The 18,159-nt window shown below is 42.9% G+C and overlaps 1 protein-coding gene across 1 annotated transcript in view; it reads left to right on the top strand.

Moving 5' to 3' along the window:
- The first annotated feature begins 3,387 nt into the window (after nucleotides 1–3,387).
- The window catches only part of CDS1 (CDP-diacylglycerol synthase 1), a 62,816-nt gene continuing 48,044 nt past the window's right edge, over nucleotides 3,388–18,159 (top strand). Inside the window, exon 1 of the mRNA XM_004430909.3 lies at nucleotides 3,388–4,000. Within this exon, the coding sequence (XP_004430966.1) occupies nucleotides 3,884–4,000 (117 nt within the window). The 5' untranslated portion in view covers nucleotides 3,388–3,883. The remainder of the gene's footprint in view (nucleotides 4,001–18,159) is intronic.

Genomic DNA, 18,159 nt, shown 5'->3' on the forward strand with positions numbered 1-18,159 from the left:
ATGTATGTGAAAGTGCTTTGCAAAGCGTAACGTAAAGACTTATTACTTAAACTTTGAATGGGCACGTCAGTTAGGATGTAGCTTCAGCTGTATGTGATGAAAATGCTGCATCAAGTAAATTAGGTCACAGCTAGAAAATGGTGGAGCTGTGACTTGAACCCAGTTTCCAGTGTATAAAACCCGTACTTCTAACTACAGCCCCGCACTCACTTCTCTGATACTTGGTCACTATAATACTTGATGGTACACCATTGTTTTCCTGTGTAGTTTCATTAAAAATACGAGTATAAACATAAATTGTCCTTCAAGAATTTCCCACAAAATGTTTCTCTGGTAGGCCTAAATTAGAAATTCCTACCTCCGACTTATAAACTGCGGTGACAGAGGGCAACAGAGAAAGATAGGTCAAGGGACAAAAGCTATAATGTGGGTGTCCAAGCAACTGGAAACGCTTGGCTGAGGAAGATTTCTTCTTCCCCTGGCAAGCGGGGGACATTCCAGCCAGGCGCCTTTGAGCCTCTGATGTGGAAAGCAGTTCAAATTGTCACACAAGAGGGAAATATTTATCAGTCTGGGAACGGTCTGAGGGGACTCAGGGAAGAGAGTGATAGCTGGTCTCTCCATCTCATATGCTTACTACTTCAGGCAAGGTCTCTCCATCTTAGGGCAAAAGAGAAGGTAAAAAAAAAAAAAACCAGACTAAAAATAAAAACCATACAGATAAGAATGTTAGCACTCTCTCTCTTTCCCCTCTAGCAAATCCTTCTCTAAGAGCTATAAATCATTCTAATATCACTAATGTAGAACATCTATAAATCATCCGAGAAGTATTGGCTGAGTGTCTCCTTTGTGGTTAGCCCATGCATATGCTTGGGGGGCCCTTCAGCAGATTAAACTCTCATAAAACTAACAGGTGAAGCCTTAGAAGCCAGTACATGCCAGATTTCATGTCACCGAACATAAATGTAGTAAATTTAGAGAGTGTAAGCTCCCTGAATGAAGACAAATGAAAGATAAAATGAAAAAGAAAAAAGCCGTTGAGAAAGTCTGAGAAACAGAGCTAAGTCCAGTTGTGACTGACTGTATGGTAATATATCTTAAGTACAATGTGCAAGTCATTACTAGAATTCCCTGTTAATACACATTAAAATCAGTCTCTCTCTTTTTCATGTAGGTGAAAATGAAGAAAAGGGTGTACCTGTCTAATATAGATCTTTTTATTAAAAAACTACAAATACTGTATATGTTATACCTCTGCCATTCATTCACTTCTTTATTCACTTCTTCAAACATGTTGACTATTTGGTGGGGCAGGGGGTGCCCAGCACTATGGCAAAGGCTTGGCCTGTGAAGATGAATAAACTGTGGTTTCTGCTGTCTGGGCTCAGGGGAATCACTCGACGAGCGGCAATAACTGTAATGAAGATGATGGAAAGAAATTACTGTCAGCTGAAATACACGAAGCAGGCAGAGCTTCAGGAAAGCTGAGGTAAAGCAGTGAACCACTCCATTTTGGCAGTCTCTGCACTGGCCCCACTTGTCCCAGGTCAGGGAATACTGTTGCTTCTGTCCCCTGCTCTTCCCTCCTGCCATTTCTCTCACTCTGTCTTCTTCTCCTGCAGCAAAGGGAAAAGAAGTCAAAGGAGCCATTGGGTCGACTAGGGGAAGGGGAAAGAGGAAACCATTGGGGCCCCTTGCCATGCTAGGTCCCTTTTCTTGAGGCATGGGGGAAAGGCAGGGCTGGACTCTGATAAAGTGAGGCTTTAGTTGCAGAATCATGTGTGAGCTGGAAAGGTCCATAGAGGCTATCCTCCTTTGAGGACATTGAGGCTTAATGACTTACCCAAGGCCACACAGCCAATTAGTGGCATCGGTGGGGCTAGAACTCAGGCTTCTTAACTTCCACAAAGGTTAGAATGGACTAATGGACAGCAACTAGACTTTTGGTGGTGAACACAATGTAGTCTATACAGAAGATGAAATATAATGATGGACACCTGAAATTTACACAATGTTATAAAACAATGTTACCTCAATTAAAAAAAAAAAAAAGAATGGACCATTGGAGCACTTCTAATGCCCCTTTTTGCTGGGTGGGGTGAGGAAGCCAGAGATGGAAACTCCACTACTGCCTTCAGCAGCCTCTGTAACCTTATGTTCTTGACAATTAGGCAGTCTTTCATCTCTGGTCCTGCAAAGAAATGGATAACAACCGAATAACCTAGTCACCCCATAGTCTTCTGTTTCTTAAGGAAAACCACACCATGACCATCACTCAAGGACTTATTTTCATATCTTTTTCATTTTTGTTACTCTTCCCATAAGACTGAGTGATTTCTCTACATCCTTTCGAAAATGTGGTGGTGACGCACACTGAACCCAGAGCTTTAAAGATCTGTTTAGTGAAGTAAAATGATGTCCTCGTGCAATGCATCCTACTTTGACTTTTTGTTTTTATGTTATTAAAGTTGCAGAACAACGTTACTTATTTTCAACGTGTCAGTAATAACCTTGAGAAATTTATATTGTTGATTTATTTCTGTAAGAGTGTTTTCCTGAACATTGCCCTGTTTGTATGATGGCCTGTCTCCTCCTTTTTTTCCCATTTGTCAGCTTGTCAGTAACGACCAGGTGGCGATACATGTCAAGAAAACTAATCACCTTCTAACAGGATTTGGAATGGAATTAATGCGGCTCTTGTGCCCTTCCAGTTCCAGCTTTAGCATCCCAAGGTCCATGACTGCTCAGAGATTAGCTGGTTGGCAATCACATCCCACGGCATCTCAGGTCCAGGTTCCCTCTTTGGACCCTAGGCACTGAGTTTTGTGAGATTCAATAGTTGAGTTTCTGGAAGACACAGCTTGGGTTTGTGACTGAAACTGGCCAACCCATTCCGGGACGCCCAGTGAGGCAAACGCATCTCCTATTTTCAAGGTGATGACACGGGGCTAGAATGCCGCGAAGTCAACGAGTCCGTCCTGCCAGACAAGTTTCTGCTCCTGGACGCCTCTGAACCTCCGACACACCGCGGTGTGTCAAGTTGATGCGGCCGAGGAGTCATTTGAAGAGGCGGTGCTGAGTGCTGTCAATATTTACCAGGCGACTTCGAGTAGTTCTTCCAGCCCTCCCAGGTGACGAGTCTACAAGTGCCCACTCCTCACTTCCAAGCACTATGATCGTCCCTCCTGCACCCCCCGCCCCCCCCCCTTTTCTCCAGCCGCGCCGCTCCCACCTTGTCTCAAAGCCCCCACCTGAGCGCGCGCAGAGGCGGGGGCGGGGCGGTGGGGGCCGGGTCGTGACGTCACCCCCGCGAGGGAGGCGGGGCTGTGGGAACCGCAGTGCAGCGCGGAAGGGCGGGGCGGGGCCTGCGGCGCGTGACCTGGCTGCGGGAGGCAGGAACCGGGGAAAGGTGTAGGGGCCGGGACCCGCCGACTCCGGAGTCCGGAGGCGGGGCGGGGAGTGGCAGGGCCGCGGCGGCGGGCGCCCCGCGAGGGGCTCAAGCGAGTCACGCTTCCTCCTTCCCTCCCCGCCCCTTCTTCTCCTCCCACCTGGGCCTCTGCGTGGGGACGCGCACCTGGCAACCGGCGGCCGCTCTCGTCCGCCTCCCCGCCCTCTCCGCTCGGGCGGGGCGCCCGCCCCTCGCCCCTCGGCCGGCGCCGCGCTCGCTGGAGGCGGCCTCGAGCGCTCGCTCGTTGATGCCGTTTTGGGGGTGACCCGGCGCGGTGGCGGTGCCTCCGTGGTGGGGGCGTGTTAGTGGCCGCGGCTCTGCCGGACGTCGAGGGCGCGGCTGCGGGGTGGCAGGGCGGCCAGCCGGCGAGACGCCGCGCGCAGCTCGGCTTTCGGGGCGCTGGAGGAGGCCTGCACGGCCGCGCGGCAGCGGGAGATGTTGGAGCTGAGGCACCGGGCAGGCTGCCCCGGCCCCGGGGGAGCGGTGGCGCCGCCACCCCGCGAGGGAGAGGCAGCCGGCGGCGACCACGAAACCGAGAGCACCAGTGACAAAGTAAGTGGAGCCGCGAAGGGCGCACCCCCGCGCCGCGGCTGGGACCTGATTTGGGCCGAGACACCTGGGCGCAGGGGTGGGGCCCGCAGAACGGCAGGTGAAGCCGCCAGCTGCCCGCTGCGCCTTCCTCCGGCCTGGCATTATTTTCTCCTTCCTCAAGTGGGGTCGAGAACCCGGACCCCCGTGAGGGTGTTTTCCAGGATGACTGCCACCGCTTCCCGGGAGAGCTGGATGGGTCAACTTGACTACAGTTTAGTTCCAATCCTCCTCCCCGGGGCCTCAGGCCGACGCTAGAATCAGGATGGAACCCGCCACCCTAGGAGCTGCAGTTTTCTGGTAGCAGCCACCTCACACCTCTTCACGGTGGAGGAACAAAGTTAGTAAGGACTAAACTTAAGACATGCACCTTCGGTTCTAACAATGTCGTTGGGTCCTGACACTGGAGGCTTTGCTTCTCGCGTTCCCCCATCAGCACTTTCGCTTCCTCTGTCCTTTTTCAGAATTTTGGAGGTTTGAGAGTATCATTCAGGGGACATGTTGTAATCCTCCAGCTTCTTTTCAGTCCCCGGGAGACAGTGCAGTTCTTCTGTCTACCAGTAGACCTAATTTGACCTGACACATTAATTCGTGAGGACTTTTAACTCCCAATTCTATAGATTACCCTTGCTTCACATTTAAGAATAAGTAGATGTAATACTACTATTCTATTAAAAGGCAGAGAAAGAGTCAAAGTTTGGCTTATTCGGTAATACAGTGGTGCAAGTAGGAGTTTTTGAAAAGAAAACAGCAGTTTTATGACCTTTTCGATTGGACAGTTTAGGAAATTGGGTCAGAGAATAGATTGTTTTATAAAATCTTCTGTTTATAAAATTCCATTTTATTTTAGAAGCTTAAAGCACTTCAAGTATTCCTAGAAGGATTCTCTTTTGGAAGCAGATATTGCAGTTGAAATTACAGAAGTGAAGTGGATTGCCCAAGGTCAAGTCAGGGACCTTTCCGAACTAGAACCTGTTTCCTGCTTCCCTTTCTTCTGGTTTGTACTGTTGCTGAGCCTCACTGGCAGTTCTGATTTGGGGAGGGTTCCACCTGGAACTTGGTGTTGATGGACTTGATGTAACCCAAATTACAAAGCCCTGATAGGAACATATCACATGATATCATGAAATAATAAATTTAACAGTGATTTTAGGAATGCAACTTTAGAGTTAATCGGATGACATCCTTTTTTTTTTTTTTCCTACCCTTGATGGCAGGTGGAATAAAATGAGACTCTGTGATAGAGCATATGTGTCAAGGAATTATACAAACTGTAACCGTTTCCAGCTACTGAAGGTTGATGTTACAAAGCTAGAAACAGTGGGCTGAGAATAGTATGTGACAACTGCCTTGGAAACTAGACCAAAAATAGAATTAATTAGGTTGGGATTTGTTTTGTTTTACCATTGGTTTAGTTTAGAATCAAGGAAATACCAGTTTCCCCATGTTGACTTCTTTAAGTAGAAGAAGCTAACAAGCTTTTAATAAGAGAAAACATTTTCAGGAAGCCATGCATAAAATAATTCAGTTTCTTAACACCCTAATGTATTTAAAACGGAAACTACTTCTGTGGTTTGATTTGACTCATTAAAACTGTTGTCTCTAGCTATCTGTGACTGTGTTACCTCACTGCATATTTATTTATAAATGCTACACTATTGGTTTTCGTTAATACAGACCCAGCTGGATTTTGTTTTCTGAGAGTAGACGTTATCATATGTAACCCATTCTGTTAAGATTTCTTAGACGAGGATGAGTTTCAAACCTTGTCTAAAATGTTGCTGTACTTTTAGAGTTTATCACAAGGAACTCTTGACTTGGTAAACTCTCAGACATTGAACTCTATCCTCTGTCTGTCCTTTCTTGTCAGGATGTATATTTGAATGCACCTGTATTTCCAGGTCAAGGGCTATTTTAAAATCAGAGTGCCCATCAGAGCCTGGTTAATATTTGGTACATTTAAACTCTTAAGTACTTTCTCTGTGCAAGTTGCAGTAAAGGCAAAACTCGAGGGGAGTTAATAAAAGAAGTGGAGTAGGTATATTCTGTTCTGCTATTGTAGTACACTCCCATGCCACTTTGTAGTCTTTTTATAGTGGTGGTATTAACATGACATTCTCATTGTTTAGGACCTGGAGATTCACCCTGAGAGAAGGCTCTGTGCCCCAGAGAATTAGCAAGTGAAAAAATGTTTCTTGTCTGCAGGGGAATATTCCCAATTGTGAAATCTGGAGTAATGCTTGAAAGATGACAAGACGGCCCCCTCAAGGAACCCCTCCGGAGACATAGATGAATTAGATTTATTAGACGTCTACACAAGACTGATTGTTAGCATAGAGGGCATAGGTGGACTCGACATGAAGCCAAAGGACAAGAGAGGGGGTGAGGATTGAGCTTGGAATTAAAAGATGCCCGGGGCCTCACCAGGGAGACAAGTGTTGGGGAAGGGCATTCTAGGCAAAGGGCGTGTGGAACTGTTTCTTGAGTCAGCATTCTAGGGACAGGGAACTGAACTTAATTTGATAATCCTGGAGCATAAACTGTGCCTGTTTGGGCAGTGGGGTTGGGAGTTTGAGAGTTTTGTGAAGGAGATTAGGCTTTATTTCATGGACTCTGGGAAGCCACTGGAAAGTTTTTGTGGAGGCATTAGCCTATCACTCTAGTAGCAATCTGGAGAAAGTGTTGGAAGGGGGAGAGACCTGCCACAAAGAAATCTGATAGGAGCGTGTTGCAAATGCTATAGCTATGAAATACTAAGCTTGTAGTATGTCTAGAAGAGGTAGGGTAGTAGGGGGTGAGAGAGAGGATATATATTTTACATAATGGTGATGGGACCTAGACTAGGGTGATCAGAGTAAGACTAATAAAAGAGAAGCCTGCTGAGAGACACATTTTGATCCATAACTTAAGAGACTTTTAGGAAAGAAACAAAAATGATTGGGCAGTTTTGCAGGTTAGGAGTGAGCATGGGTGATTTGGGTTGGATAGGGTGTGTCATTCTTTAAATAGAGAGGTGGTTGAGGGTGGTGGTGGAAATTGAAGTGAAAGGACAGGGCTGGAGATGTGGACTTTTGGTTAGGATAGAGAGGGGAGAGAACTGAAGACAGAGTCTTGGGAGGTGCCCATGTTTAGAGCAGGGTTGAAGATGTAGGGAAGAAACCAAGATAATGAGGTGCTGGGAGCTAAAGGAGAAGGGACTGCCTAGAGGATATCATCAGTAGTATTTAGGAATGAGGGTGAGGCATAGAACACTGAGTTTAGCAAAGGTCCTAGTAGAAGCCAGGTTTTAGGTTGAGGGATGTGAGAGGTGAAATATTGGTAGTTATTGTCAGGAAGTGGCAGTGAAAGGAAATACAGGGTATCATCTAGAGAGGACTGGAGGATCAAGTGAAATTTTTCTTTTTCAAGGGGATGTGACATGAATTTCTGTGAAAGAAGTCAAGGTGAGAGTGAAGATGCTGACGAGGATGGGCAGGCCCTATTAAAAAGAATGCAGACATAGCGTGGAGAATGCAGATGACTGGGGTGTCCGAGGAAAGGAGGGAAGGAAGGAATGGAGGGTGGATACAGAAACATTTTGAAAAGCAGAAGAGGGACCATCAAAGTGTTTGACTGATGCTTTCAATTTTCTCAGCCAAGTAGGGTCTCAGAACCATAGAGCTTCAAGGGATCTTAGAGACACTTTAATTCAACTCAATCCTTATGTATATTTTAAAAAGCAATAAACTTGCTCTGGAGTGTGTTGGTTATTGTCCAAAATGACCTAGAGCAAGTGGCAGAGCTGGAACTAGAACTCATCTCTGACTGGGATCTGTTTGGAGTGCATTTTAGAGAGTGTGATGCGGAATGACCAAGAGGCAGCTAACAGAATTATCGAACTCAGGGAAGATTCAGTTAAACCAAAATAACGTAGATTTGTTGTGTACTAAATTAGCATAGCTCCTAACTCAGTAGCAGTAACATTCACAATAGTTGATGCTTATAGAGTGATTTAGAGTTTACAGCAGACTGTTAACATCTTTATTTGCTCCTCAACAGCTATGTGTGTTAGAATATGCCCCATTTAATAGCTGAGACTAGGAAAGGCACTGAGAGTGATTTAGGTCTAGGACTGCCAGGACAAGGATGCCAAAGGAATGAGCGAGTCAGGGAGGCCAGGACTGAAGTGGCTGACCACAGGTTAGGGCGGCCAGGGAAGTGGACTGAAGCCCACAGAGCTATTGAAGCTCTGGATGGATTGAGAGGGATTGAGCAATGGGAAGTGAAAGTTAAGACCCAACTGACAGGACCAGCAATGGGAAAGAAGGGGGTGCACATGGAAGTTGTGACCAGAAAAGGAGAGCACACGTGGAGTAGTGTGCTGCCAGACGAGGTCCTGGTATGCTCCTGAGTGGGGTTGCTACTTTGTGACAGATTTTAGTTTGTGAAGTTGAGGGTGAAACAATTGGAGATTGGTTAACTTCTTTCCATCCTCATTTGAGATGTGTGCAGTTTCTTTCATAAATACTCTAATATTTTTTAAATAAACTTTTAATTTTGGAACTTTGTTTCCATAAGTTCTTCACTTTGGCACACTTCACTATGGGTTGTCTTGGAGTCACCTGTAGGTGTAATGAACATTTTCTGTATTTTTTCGTCTAGACCTAGGCCATTAATAAAATATTGATATTTAGATTTAGACTTCTAGAATACCATTTAGACTGATACTCCTCAAACTCCTCACCTATCGATCAATTGTTAGTATTACCACCTAAGTAATTTTCCATGATATTTTTTTTGCCATTTGCAGCATATTCATTTTATTTAACAACATTTTTTGAGTGCTAGGTCCCCAAATATCACCAACCCAACCAATTGATAAGACAAAGTTGAGTTCAGGCTTGCTGTGGTGAGGGAGAACTCCACTTGAAGAGCTTTGGCAGTCTTGAAGGGGGAAAGGCAAGGTTGGCTTTTATTGAGAACTGGAGGTTTCGTTTTAAGGTGGCTCTTTCTATGCAGGGACTTGATTAGGATTGGGTAAGGATCACAAGATGATAGTTTGGGATTGGTGGCAATAGCCAGGCAAGGGTTTTGAGGCAGAGGTTCAATGAGTCTTAGGGGGAAACTTGTTTGTTTATGCTTCCTATTGACTTGATGTCTTTCAGAAGTTCTTGTGATGAACAAGGAACTCCAGTCTCCAGGAATAGTAAAGTTATGCTAATGAAGAATTTTAAAGTCATGTTAGTATAGACAGTAAGCTATGTGGGGATGAGGGCAGTAGTTTCTTTCTCACATCTTTAAAATATGTTTTACATTTTACTTAGGATTTCTAAAAAATATTGTGGTATTACCACATTGTTACTTAATGTTTATAATCTTAACTCTAAACAGTTTATTATCTTAATATTTTGAGAAATTTTGCCATAGGCTGTTATCACCTATATCAAGCTTTGGATGTGTGTACTGCAATGGACTTTTTTTTTTTTTTTTTTTGTGAGGAGGACCAGCCCTGAGCTAACATCCAATGCCAATCCTCCTCTTTTTTTTTTTTTTTTTTTTTGCTGAGGAAGACTGGCCCTGGGCTAACATCCATTCCCATCTTCCTCTACTTTATATGGGACGCCGCCACAGCATGGCTAACAAGCGGTGCGTTGGTGCGCACCCGGGATCCGAACCGGCGAACCCCGGGCCGCCGCAGCGGAACGTGCGCGCTTAACCGCTTGTGCCACCGGGCTGGCCCCTGCAGTGGACTTTTTGATGCAAACAATATTTTGTTTGTCATAAATGTACTAGGGAAAAGTAGGACAATTGAAAATAGCCCTCTGGAAAACTATCTCATAAAGAAAAATTATGATATATACATTTATAGCATGATTATTCTTTATGTTGATGCATTTTTGTTAAACAGACTTTCACATGTTTATTCATGGATAGCACAGTGAAATACAGAGGTTTTGTGTCTTTGTTTTTCTTTAACTATTTTGTGTTTGAAGATGTCTTTAAAAAATAAGGTTTTAATTCAGTATAAGGAAAATAGGTCATTTAAGAATTTACAGACATCCTGAGGCTTGGCTTGGTTCTGTGCATTCAGTAAATGTTTGTTGGGTGCCTGTTAGATTTGAGGTTCTGATTGTCACCTTTTTTGTGGCTCTTGGTGCTCTCTGTACCTTTGAGAAAAGGGCTGAGGCCATGATGTGTTTGCTGCGCATCAACTAATTGTAGAATATACTTATATCTTGGATTGTGTACTTTAACTGCATAGCAAATGGATAATAAAGTAAATTATCAGTGTCAAAATTTATACTTTGCAAAATACTCACTTATATATAATATCAACTTGAATCTCTTAACAATTGTGTAGACAAGAGAGAGAGCCTTAGTTTACATGGGAGAAAACTAAGATTAGAAAACCTAAATGCCTTTTCCAAGGTCACACAGTATTTAGAGCTGGGATTTATCCTAAATTTTCTGACAAAAAATGTAAAGAAGAAATTAGATATGTGGTCCTAAATTTATAAAATTAATTAAAATATTTCCTTATAAACTTTTTTACACTATTACTACTCTGTGTGATTTTTGTAAACTAATTTGGCCTTTCTGAATTTGGCTAGAAACTTTTACCTGAAAACCTGTAATTCTGTGATTTCAGGCACCCAGATTTAAGTCAAAACTGTTTCTAGTGTTTCCTCGCTTATTTTATGATTGATTAGGAGAAGAAATCATTAGTTTTTATTTTATAGCTGTTTACACTTTGATTCATTTAGTTGGGAAATGTTTTAGAACCTGTTAGATGAGAATGATGTCATATTTTGAAGCGACTCCAGAAAAGCAGAAGAACTAATTTCATTAATGACTAATTCATTGTTCATCATACTCATTCTTGAGGTATGCCAAGCTTAGTTATCTTTCTAGATGTTTACTTATTTTCTTATCCACAAGGAGAGGTCAAAGTTATTTTTCATGTCATGCCATTGAATGTTTCAGACTTTGTCAGAACAATCAGGATTTTAAGCTTTCTTTTAAATATAAAATTGGAATGCACAGGAAGGGAGAAACCAGAGTCCAGTGCCGTGTGAGGAGCTCATACCTATGAAAATTTAAAGCTGCTTTTTGCAAACCTGGTGGCTAGGAAAGCAGTGTTGCTTTTCTGCTTGCAATTCCCTTTGTTTGTCAGGAGCCATGGCCAGCTATTTAAGGGCTTTATGTCAGGCTGATGAAGCCAGTCTGACTTCACTCAACATCTGGCTGTCTCAGGTGGGACCAAACACCTTGGCAGTCAAGACTGGGCTCACTGCCACTTGCTATTCCAAGCAGGTTGTTTGAAAACAATGTGGTGCTATGGAGCGGCAAATATTTATTAAGCCCATCTGGGGATTAATATTTTACCTTAAAATACAAAATTCTGGATCTGGAAAACAATCATGTCTCTTTCAAGGTTTTGGTTTTGTTTTTCTCCTCCCCCCACCCCTTACTGTCTTTGTACTTGAACTGTTTCTAGGTTGAGGCTCTGAACAGCTGTTTGTGACACCATGCATGTAGAGTTCAATGTAGATGGTGCCCCCTGGAATTCTGCATCTGGTAATACTACTTATAATAATTTATATTGCTATTAAGAAATATGGAATCAGTACAAAAGGATCATGATACAGGAACCCCTTAGGCACCTAGGTAATCACAGCTTGAATTTTATATTCAATCTTTCCTTCTTTCTCTTGATAGGTTTACAAAGTATTTGTATGTCCTAAACAGTATATTGTTAGCTTTGAATTTCTTCCTAGCTTTTTATTATAAAAGTTTTTAATAACATAAAAAAGTTAAAAGGCTAGTACAATGATCATCAGTACATCCAGCACTTAAATTTATCAATTAAGATTTTGCCAGATTTGCTTTATCTTTCCATATATGTATATGCAAATGTTTTGTTGGTGAACAATTTGAAAATAAGTTGCAGACCTCATGTCCCTTTGCTCATAATATTAAATCATGCATCTCTTAAAGACATTGTCGTATATAACCACAATACCTTTATCATATCTAAAAGAATTAAAAGTGACTTTATCTACAAACAATCCATATTCGACTTTTCCCAATTGCTGCCAAAATGACTATTGGAGATTCCCCTCTTCCTCTGCCCTCTCCCCCTAAACCAAGATCCAGTCAAGGTTCACACATTGCAGAAAATATCCAGGGACAGGTTTAATCATTCTTAGTTCATATATTTGTGTTTTCCTCCAAATGGGGACAGGGCAGAAGAGCTGTAAGCATTATTTCTCTTAGCCCTGAAAAAGTGATGTCCCTGTGGAGAGCCCAGCACTAATAAGATCTCAGATAAAAATGCAAATCTGTGGTGACAGTAATATTTCACATTTGAATAAAACTCAGCTTTCTAAGTTCTTTCATATTATCTCAAGGATTTTGCCTTCGGGGATCTTTATTCCTAATTTAGAATTTAACACTTACATAAATGATACCGCAAGACATATATAATTTTAATGTATAATAGAATTGGGTGTCACTGGGGAAAGATCAGAATGAGCCAGAAATTTAGGAAAGTCTTAAAACGGTCCTTGAAATTAGAAAGGGTTTGAATATTGTAGATAGCGTTTTAGAGTTGACAAAAAATAGTAAGAGCAACGGTGTTGCAGATTGGAAGAATCAGCCTGATTCCATCTGGGGATAGAGAGATGACAGGTTGTCATTCACTCAGCACATACTCACCAAGCTCCTGGTGGTGGGCGGAGCCATGTGGGTGAGAGTTTGGTAGGTGAACAGGAAACCTAAACCTATGTCGTGTGAACGTGACAGAGGCAGGCTGCTTGAGGGGCGTGCGGGGGCTGCACAAACTGGGCTGAAGGGCTCTGAATTTAGTTTCCAAGTGCTGCTGTAACAAATCGCCGCAAACTTATTATCTTACAGTTCTGGAGTTCTGAAATCTGAAATGGGTCTCACTGCGCTAAAATCAAGGTGTTGGCAGGGCTCTATTCCTTCCGGAGGCTCTAGGGGGAAATCTGTTTCCCTGCCTTTTCTAGCTTCTAGAGGCTGTCCACATGCTTTGGCTCATGGCCCCTTCCTCCATCTTCAAAGCCAGCATCACTGTGACCTCTGCTTCTGTCATCACATCTCTGGCTCTGACTCTCCTGTCTTCTCTTTCACTTTTAAGGACGCTTGTGATTAAATTAAACTCACCTGGATAATCCAGAGACTCTCCCCATCTCAAGATCAGCTGATTAGCAAACTTAATTCCATCTGTTACTTTAATTCTGCATTGTGACGTAACGCATTCACAGGTTCCTCGATTAAGATGTGGACATCTGTGGGCGGCCCTTATTCTGCTTATGACAGGCTCCCTGAAGAAAGGTTTTCTAGAAGTGATATCTAAGCAGAGACCTTAGGATAAATAGATGCTAGTCAGCAAAGCCAGGTTCCAAGGAAGAAGAGTGTTACAAACAGCAAAATATGGAGCGGTTAAGACTGTGTTCACTCTGGGGTGTGTAGGACGTTCAGTCCTACAGAGCATGAAGGGTGGGCATGCCGAGATCCCTGGCTGGAGAGTAAGAGGAGGTTGGCTTTGAGCAGTGGGAAGCCCATGGAAGATTTTAAGTGGTTGATTGACGTAATCAGATTTGCCTTTTACTGAGGTGTTTTATATGCTGCCAAGGCACGTTTGGTTTTCTCTGATCCCGGCGTTGGGATCCACTGTATGGTGTAATACCTGATGAGAATAGTAGGGTGGTGCAGTGGACCATCCAGTTATCTCTTTCCTTTGGGGGGAATAGGACAGGGCTGCAGAGAAAGATTTGGAGGACCAGTCTTTTTTTTCAATTCAAGTTTGGAAAAGGTAAAGAGGCTTTATCAGTCATAATTAATAAGTGTAGGATAGGACCATAGAGCTGATCACTGAGAAAACTGGATTTCTGTCTACAGAATACAATGTTATTTAATCCCTTTACGGTTCATCCTCATCACAGAGGTGTTGAAGACCCCCACAACCCGCTCTCGGTTCACAATACTGCTGACTCACTTAGGAAATAAATCAGCTTAGTCCCCTCCCCAGCACAGATGGAGGCAGTTCTGTTCTCTGTTCACTTCCTGTCCTGGGAGAAGGGGAAGGAATTTGTGTCTATACGGAAACAATGAAGAAACGGAGAGGAAATGCTGACATCAGGAATATAACCTAAGGTTCTTTCCAGTAAGAACTACTTAGCTTCAAGATTTTTAAGAGGCCTGGTCCTTTTAGGCACAGAGCTCTGTGTTGCTGGAGAATTTCCTTTTGCTTGGTTGCAAATTTGGTGCCTAACTAGGTACAGGGATCGCTGTGACCCTCAAGGGCCCCATGGTGGAGAAGCCCACCCTGGTTGTCTGACTCACTGTTTAGGGGACCAGGTGTAAAAGGGGTGGAAAGTGTGAGTGACTTAATATATTGTCCTCTGTTGAATTCTAAACCGCTGTTTACCTTCGTTAGTTCAGAGGCTTTTCTTTGGAGCCATCGTCTTGAATAGACTGGAGCCCCATGCCCTTGTTCCTCTCTTTTCAGTCCCCAGTGTTAGGAAGCACCTCAGTCCTCTTTCCCTGACCCCTGGCTTCTGTGCTCTCTTCAGGAGTCACCATGAGTTATAAATGACATACACTAAATTGACCATCCGTACACTGTGCAATTTGGTAAGTTTTGACATATGTGTATACCCCTGAATTCATCACTGCAATCAAGATAATGAGCATATCCATCACCACCAAAAGTTTGCCCCTGTCCTTTTGTCATTCCCCCCTCACCCTGGACAACCACTGATCTGCTTTCTGGCACTGAGTTTGCATTTTCTAGAATTTTATATAAATGTAATACTATACATACATGTATGCATATATACATATACATATGTATGTATACATATACATACTGTGTGTATTTTGTCTGGCTTCTTTTTACTCAGCATAATTACTTTGACATTCATCCGTATTGTTGCGTGTGTCAATAGTTCACCCATTTTTATTGCCGAGTAGCATTCCATTGTATGGATGTAGCCCAATTTGTCCTTTTCCCTTTTGGACATTTTCTTGTTTCCAGTTTGGAGCTATTACAAATAAAGCTGCCATGAACATTTGTGTACAGTCGTTGTGTGGATATATACTTTCACTTTTCTTGGGCAAATACCTAGGAGTGGAATGATTGGGTCATATGGTGGATGTATATTTAACTCTTCAAGAAACTGCCAAACTGTTTCCCAAAGTGGTTGTACTATTTTACATTCCCACCAGGAGTATGTGAGAGTTCCAGTTTCTCCGCATCTTCTCCAACACTTGGTATGTTCAGGTTTTTTTTTTTTTTTTGTGAGGAAGATCAGCCCTGGGCTAACATTCATGCTAATCCTCCTCTTTTTGCTGAGGAAGACCGGCTCTGAGCTAACATCTATTGCCAATCCTCCTCCTTTTTTTTCCCCCAAAGCCCCAGTAGATAGCTGTATGTCATAGTTGCACATCCTTCCAGTTGCTGTACGTGGGACGCAGCCTCAGCAAGGCCCCGACAAGCGGTGCGTCGTTGTTCGCCCAGGATCCGAACCCGGGCTGCCTGTATCAGAGCGCGAGCACTTAACTGCTAAGGCATGGGGCCAGCCCAGTTCAGGTTTTTAATTTTAGCCATGCTAATAGTTCTGTAGTAGTATCTTACTGTGGTTTTGATTTGCATTTCCCTAATAACCAGTGATGTTGAACATTTTTTGGTATGCTTATTTAGCCATCTCTGTATTGCCTTTGCTGAAATGTCTGTTCAAATATTTTACCCATGTATTTTAATTGAGTTGATTGTATTATTGAATTTTGAGAGTTCTTTTTGTATTTTGGATGCAAGACCTCTATTTGATGTCTGATTTGCAAATATCTTTTCCCAGTCTATGGTTCGTTTTCTCATTCTTTTAACAGTATCTTTTTTTTTTTTTAATTTTATTTATTTATTTTTCCCCCAAAGCCCCAGGAGATAGTTGTATGTCATAGTTGCACATTCTTCTAGTCGCTGTATGTGGGACGCGGCCCCAGCATGGCCGGAGAAGCAGTGCGTCTGCGCGCACCCGGGGTCCGAACCCGGGCCGCCTGCATCGGAGCGCACGCACTTAACCGCTAAGCCCCAGGGCCAGCCCAATTAACAGTATCTTTTGAAAAGCAGAAAATTTTAATTTTGATGAAGTTCTATTTACCTTTTATCTTTTTTCTTTTATGGGTCATACTTTTGTTGTCATATTTTTTGCCTAACCCGAGGTCTGAAAGATTTTATTGAAGTTCTGTACAGTCACGTGCCATATAATGATGTTTTGGTCAAGGACGGACTGCGTATAAGACAGTGGTCCCATAACATTAGTACCATATAGCCTAGGTGTGAAGTAGGCTATACCATCTAGGTTTGTGAAAGTACCCTCTGAGGTTTGCACAACGATGAAATCGCCTAATAACACCTTTCTCAGAACATATCCCTGTCATCAAGTGATGCATAACAGTAGTTTTCTGTAAATGTCTACTATCTATTTTGAATTAATTTTTGTAAATGGTGTGAGATATGGATCAAAGTTCCTTCTTTTCCTTTTTTTTCTTTGCATGTGGATATCTAATTGTTCCAGCATCATCTATTGAATTACCTTTTCAACTTTGTTGACAGTCATTTGACTGTATATGTGCAGGTTTATTTCTGGACTCTATTCCATTGATCATTTTTTCTTTTATGCCAATACTACAGTTTTATTACAGCTTTATAGTAAGTCTTGAAAACAGGTAGTGTAAATCCTTCAACTTTGTTCTTTTTTCAAGCTGTTTTGGCTCTTCTAAGTTCTTTGCATTTTCATATAAATTTTAGAGTCAGCCTGTACATTTATACAAAAAAAGACTGAGATATTTATTGGGATTGCATTGAATCTGTAGATCAATTTGGGGGAGAATTGTCTTTTTAATTTTCTTCTTGCATGGTTTCAAATCCCAGCTCCATTGCTTAGAGCTGTGTAAACTTGAGCACTTTTCTTAACCTTTCTGATCCTCAATTTTTTCACCCACAAAATGGAGGTGATTATTTACCTATCTCTATGGTAATGTGAGGAGTAAATAAATCAGTGGTTGTAAAGTGCATTTGCTCTTCTTTTCTAAGTGCACTTTCACTGTAGGAATTGCATTTACAGGGTAATAAAGAAACTTATTTCTTCAACTTTCAGCCATCATTTACCAGACATATTTTCATTATAATTTTATATTTGGAAAAGGGTAGTCCTTCACAGTCAGAGGCCCTCATTTTACGTAAGTGCAACTGAGGTTCCAAGCAAGGTGACTTGGCCAAGACTACTCAGCTAGCAAGAACAGCTGGGAACTTCTTATTTTAATCTTAAATGTTAGCATGAAGTGATGGCCTTGACTCATTCAACACACATTTATGTAGTGACTAATAAATGCCAGCCACTGTACAAGGTCCTCTGCCGGCCTCTTGGGATTCAGGGGTGAGGCCAGTGGATGGTATTTCCTCTCCTCACAAAGCTTGTGGACTACTGGGGAATACAGACAGGCAAACAGATTATTTTAATGTAGACTAATAGGTGAAATGAGGGGAATTGTGGAAACACAGTTGAAGAGCAGCTAACCTGGAGCTGGGGGTCAGGGAAGAGATTTCTAAAGGAAGTGACCTTGAAGCTGAGGTCAGAGGATGAGTGGGCAGTAGCCAGGTTTGAGGAGCAGAGAAGGGAGGACTAGAACTGGGATGTGGGCAAGAGAGACAGGGCACAGTTTGTACTTTGCACATAGAATAAGCATCTGGATGCAAGAGGAAGGATGGCACCGTGTGAAAACTGCAGAGTCATCACAGAGGCAACGGAAGAGCGGGTCCCATCATGACAAATGGAGAAAAGCAATGCTAAGTGGTTTCACTTTATCCTGGTTTTAGGCTGGAGAACGTTAAAATCAGATTTACCGTTGAGAAAGGTTCTTCTGGCTGCACCATGGAAAATGGGTTAGAGAGAGCAGGATGGGAGCGGGGAAGGGGGGGTGAGGTATGTGAGAGAGGATGATGCTCAGCAAGGCGGGTAGTAGCAGGGGGTAAGGATGGAGATGAGGAAAGACGCGTGGCAGACAGGCTAGGTGCTAACTAACTGAATGTGTTTGGGTTAGAGGAGATGCAGGTGTTA

This window comes from Ceratotherium simum, chromosome 8 (genome assembly GCF_057802395.1).
Source record: "Ceratotherium simum simum isolate JZ-2026a chromosome 8, ASM5780239v1, whole genome shotgun sequence".
Lineage (NCBI taxonomy): Eukaryota > Metazoa > Chordata > Mammalia > Perissodactyla > Rhinocerotidae > Ceratotherium > Ceratotherium simum.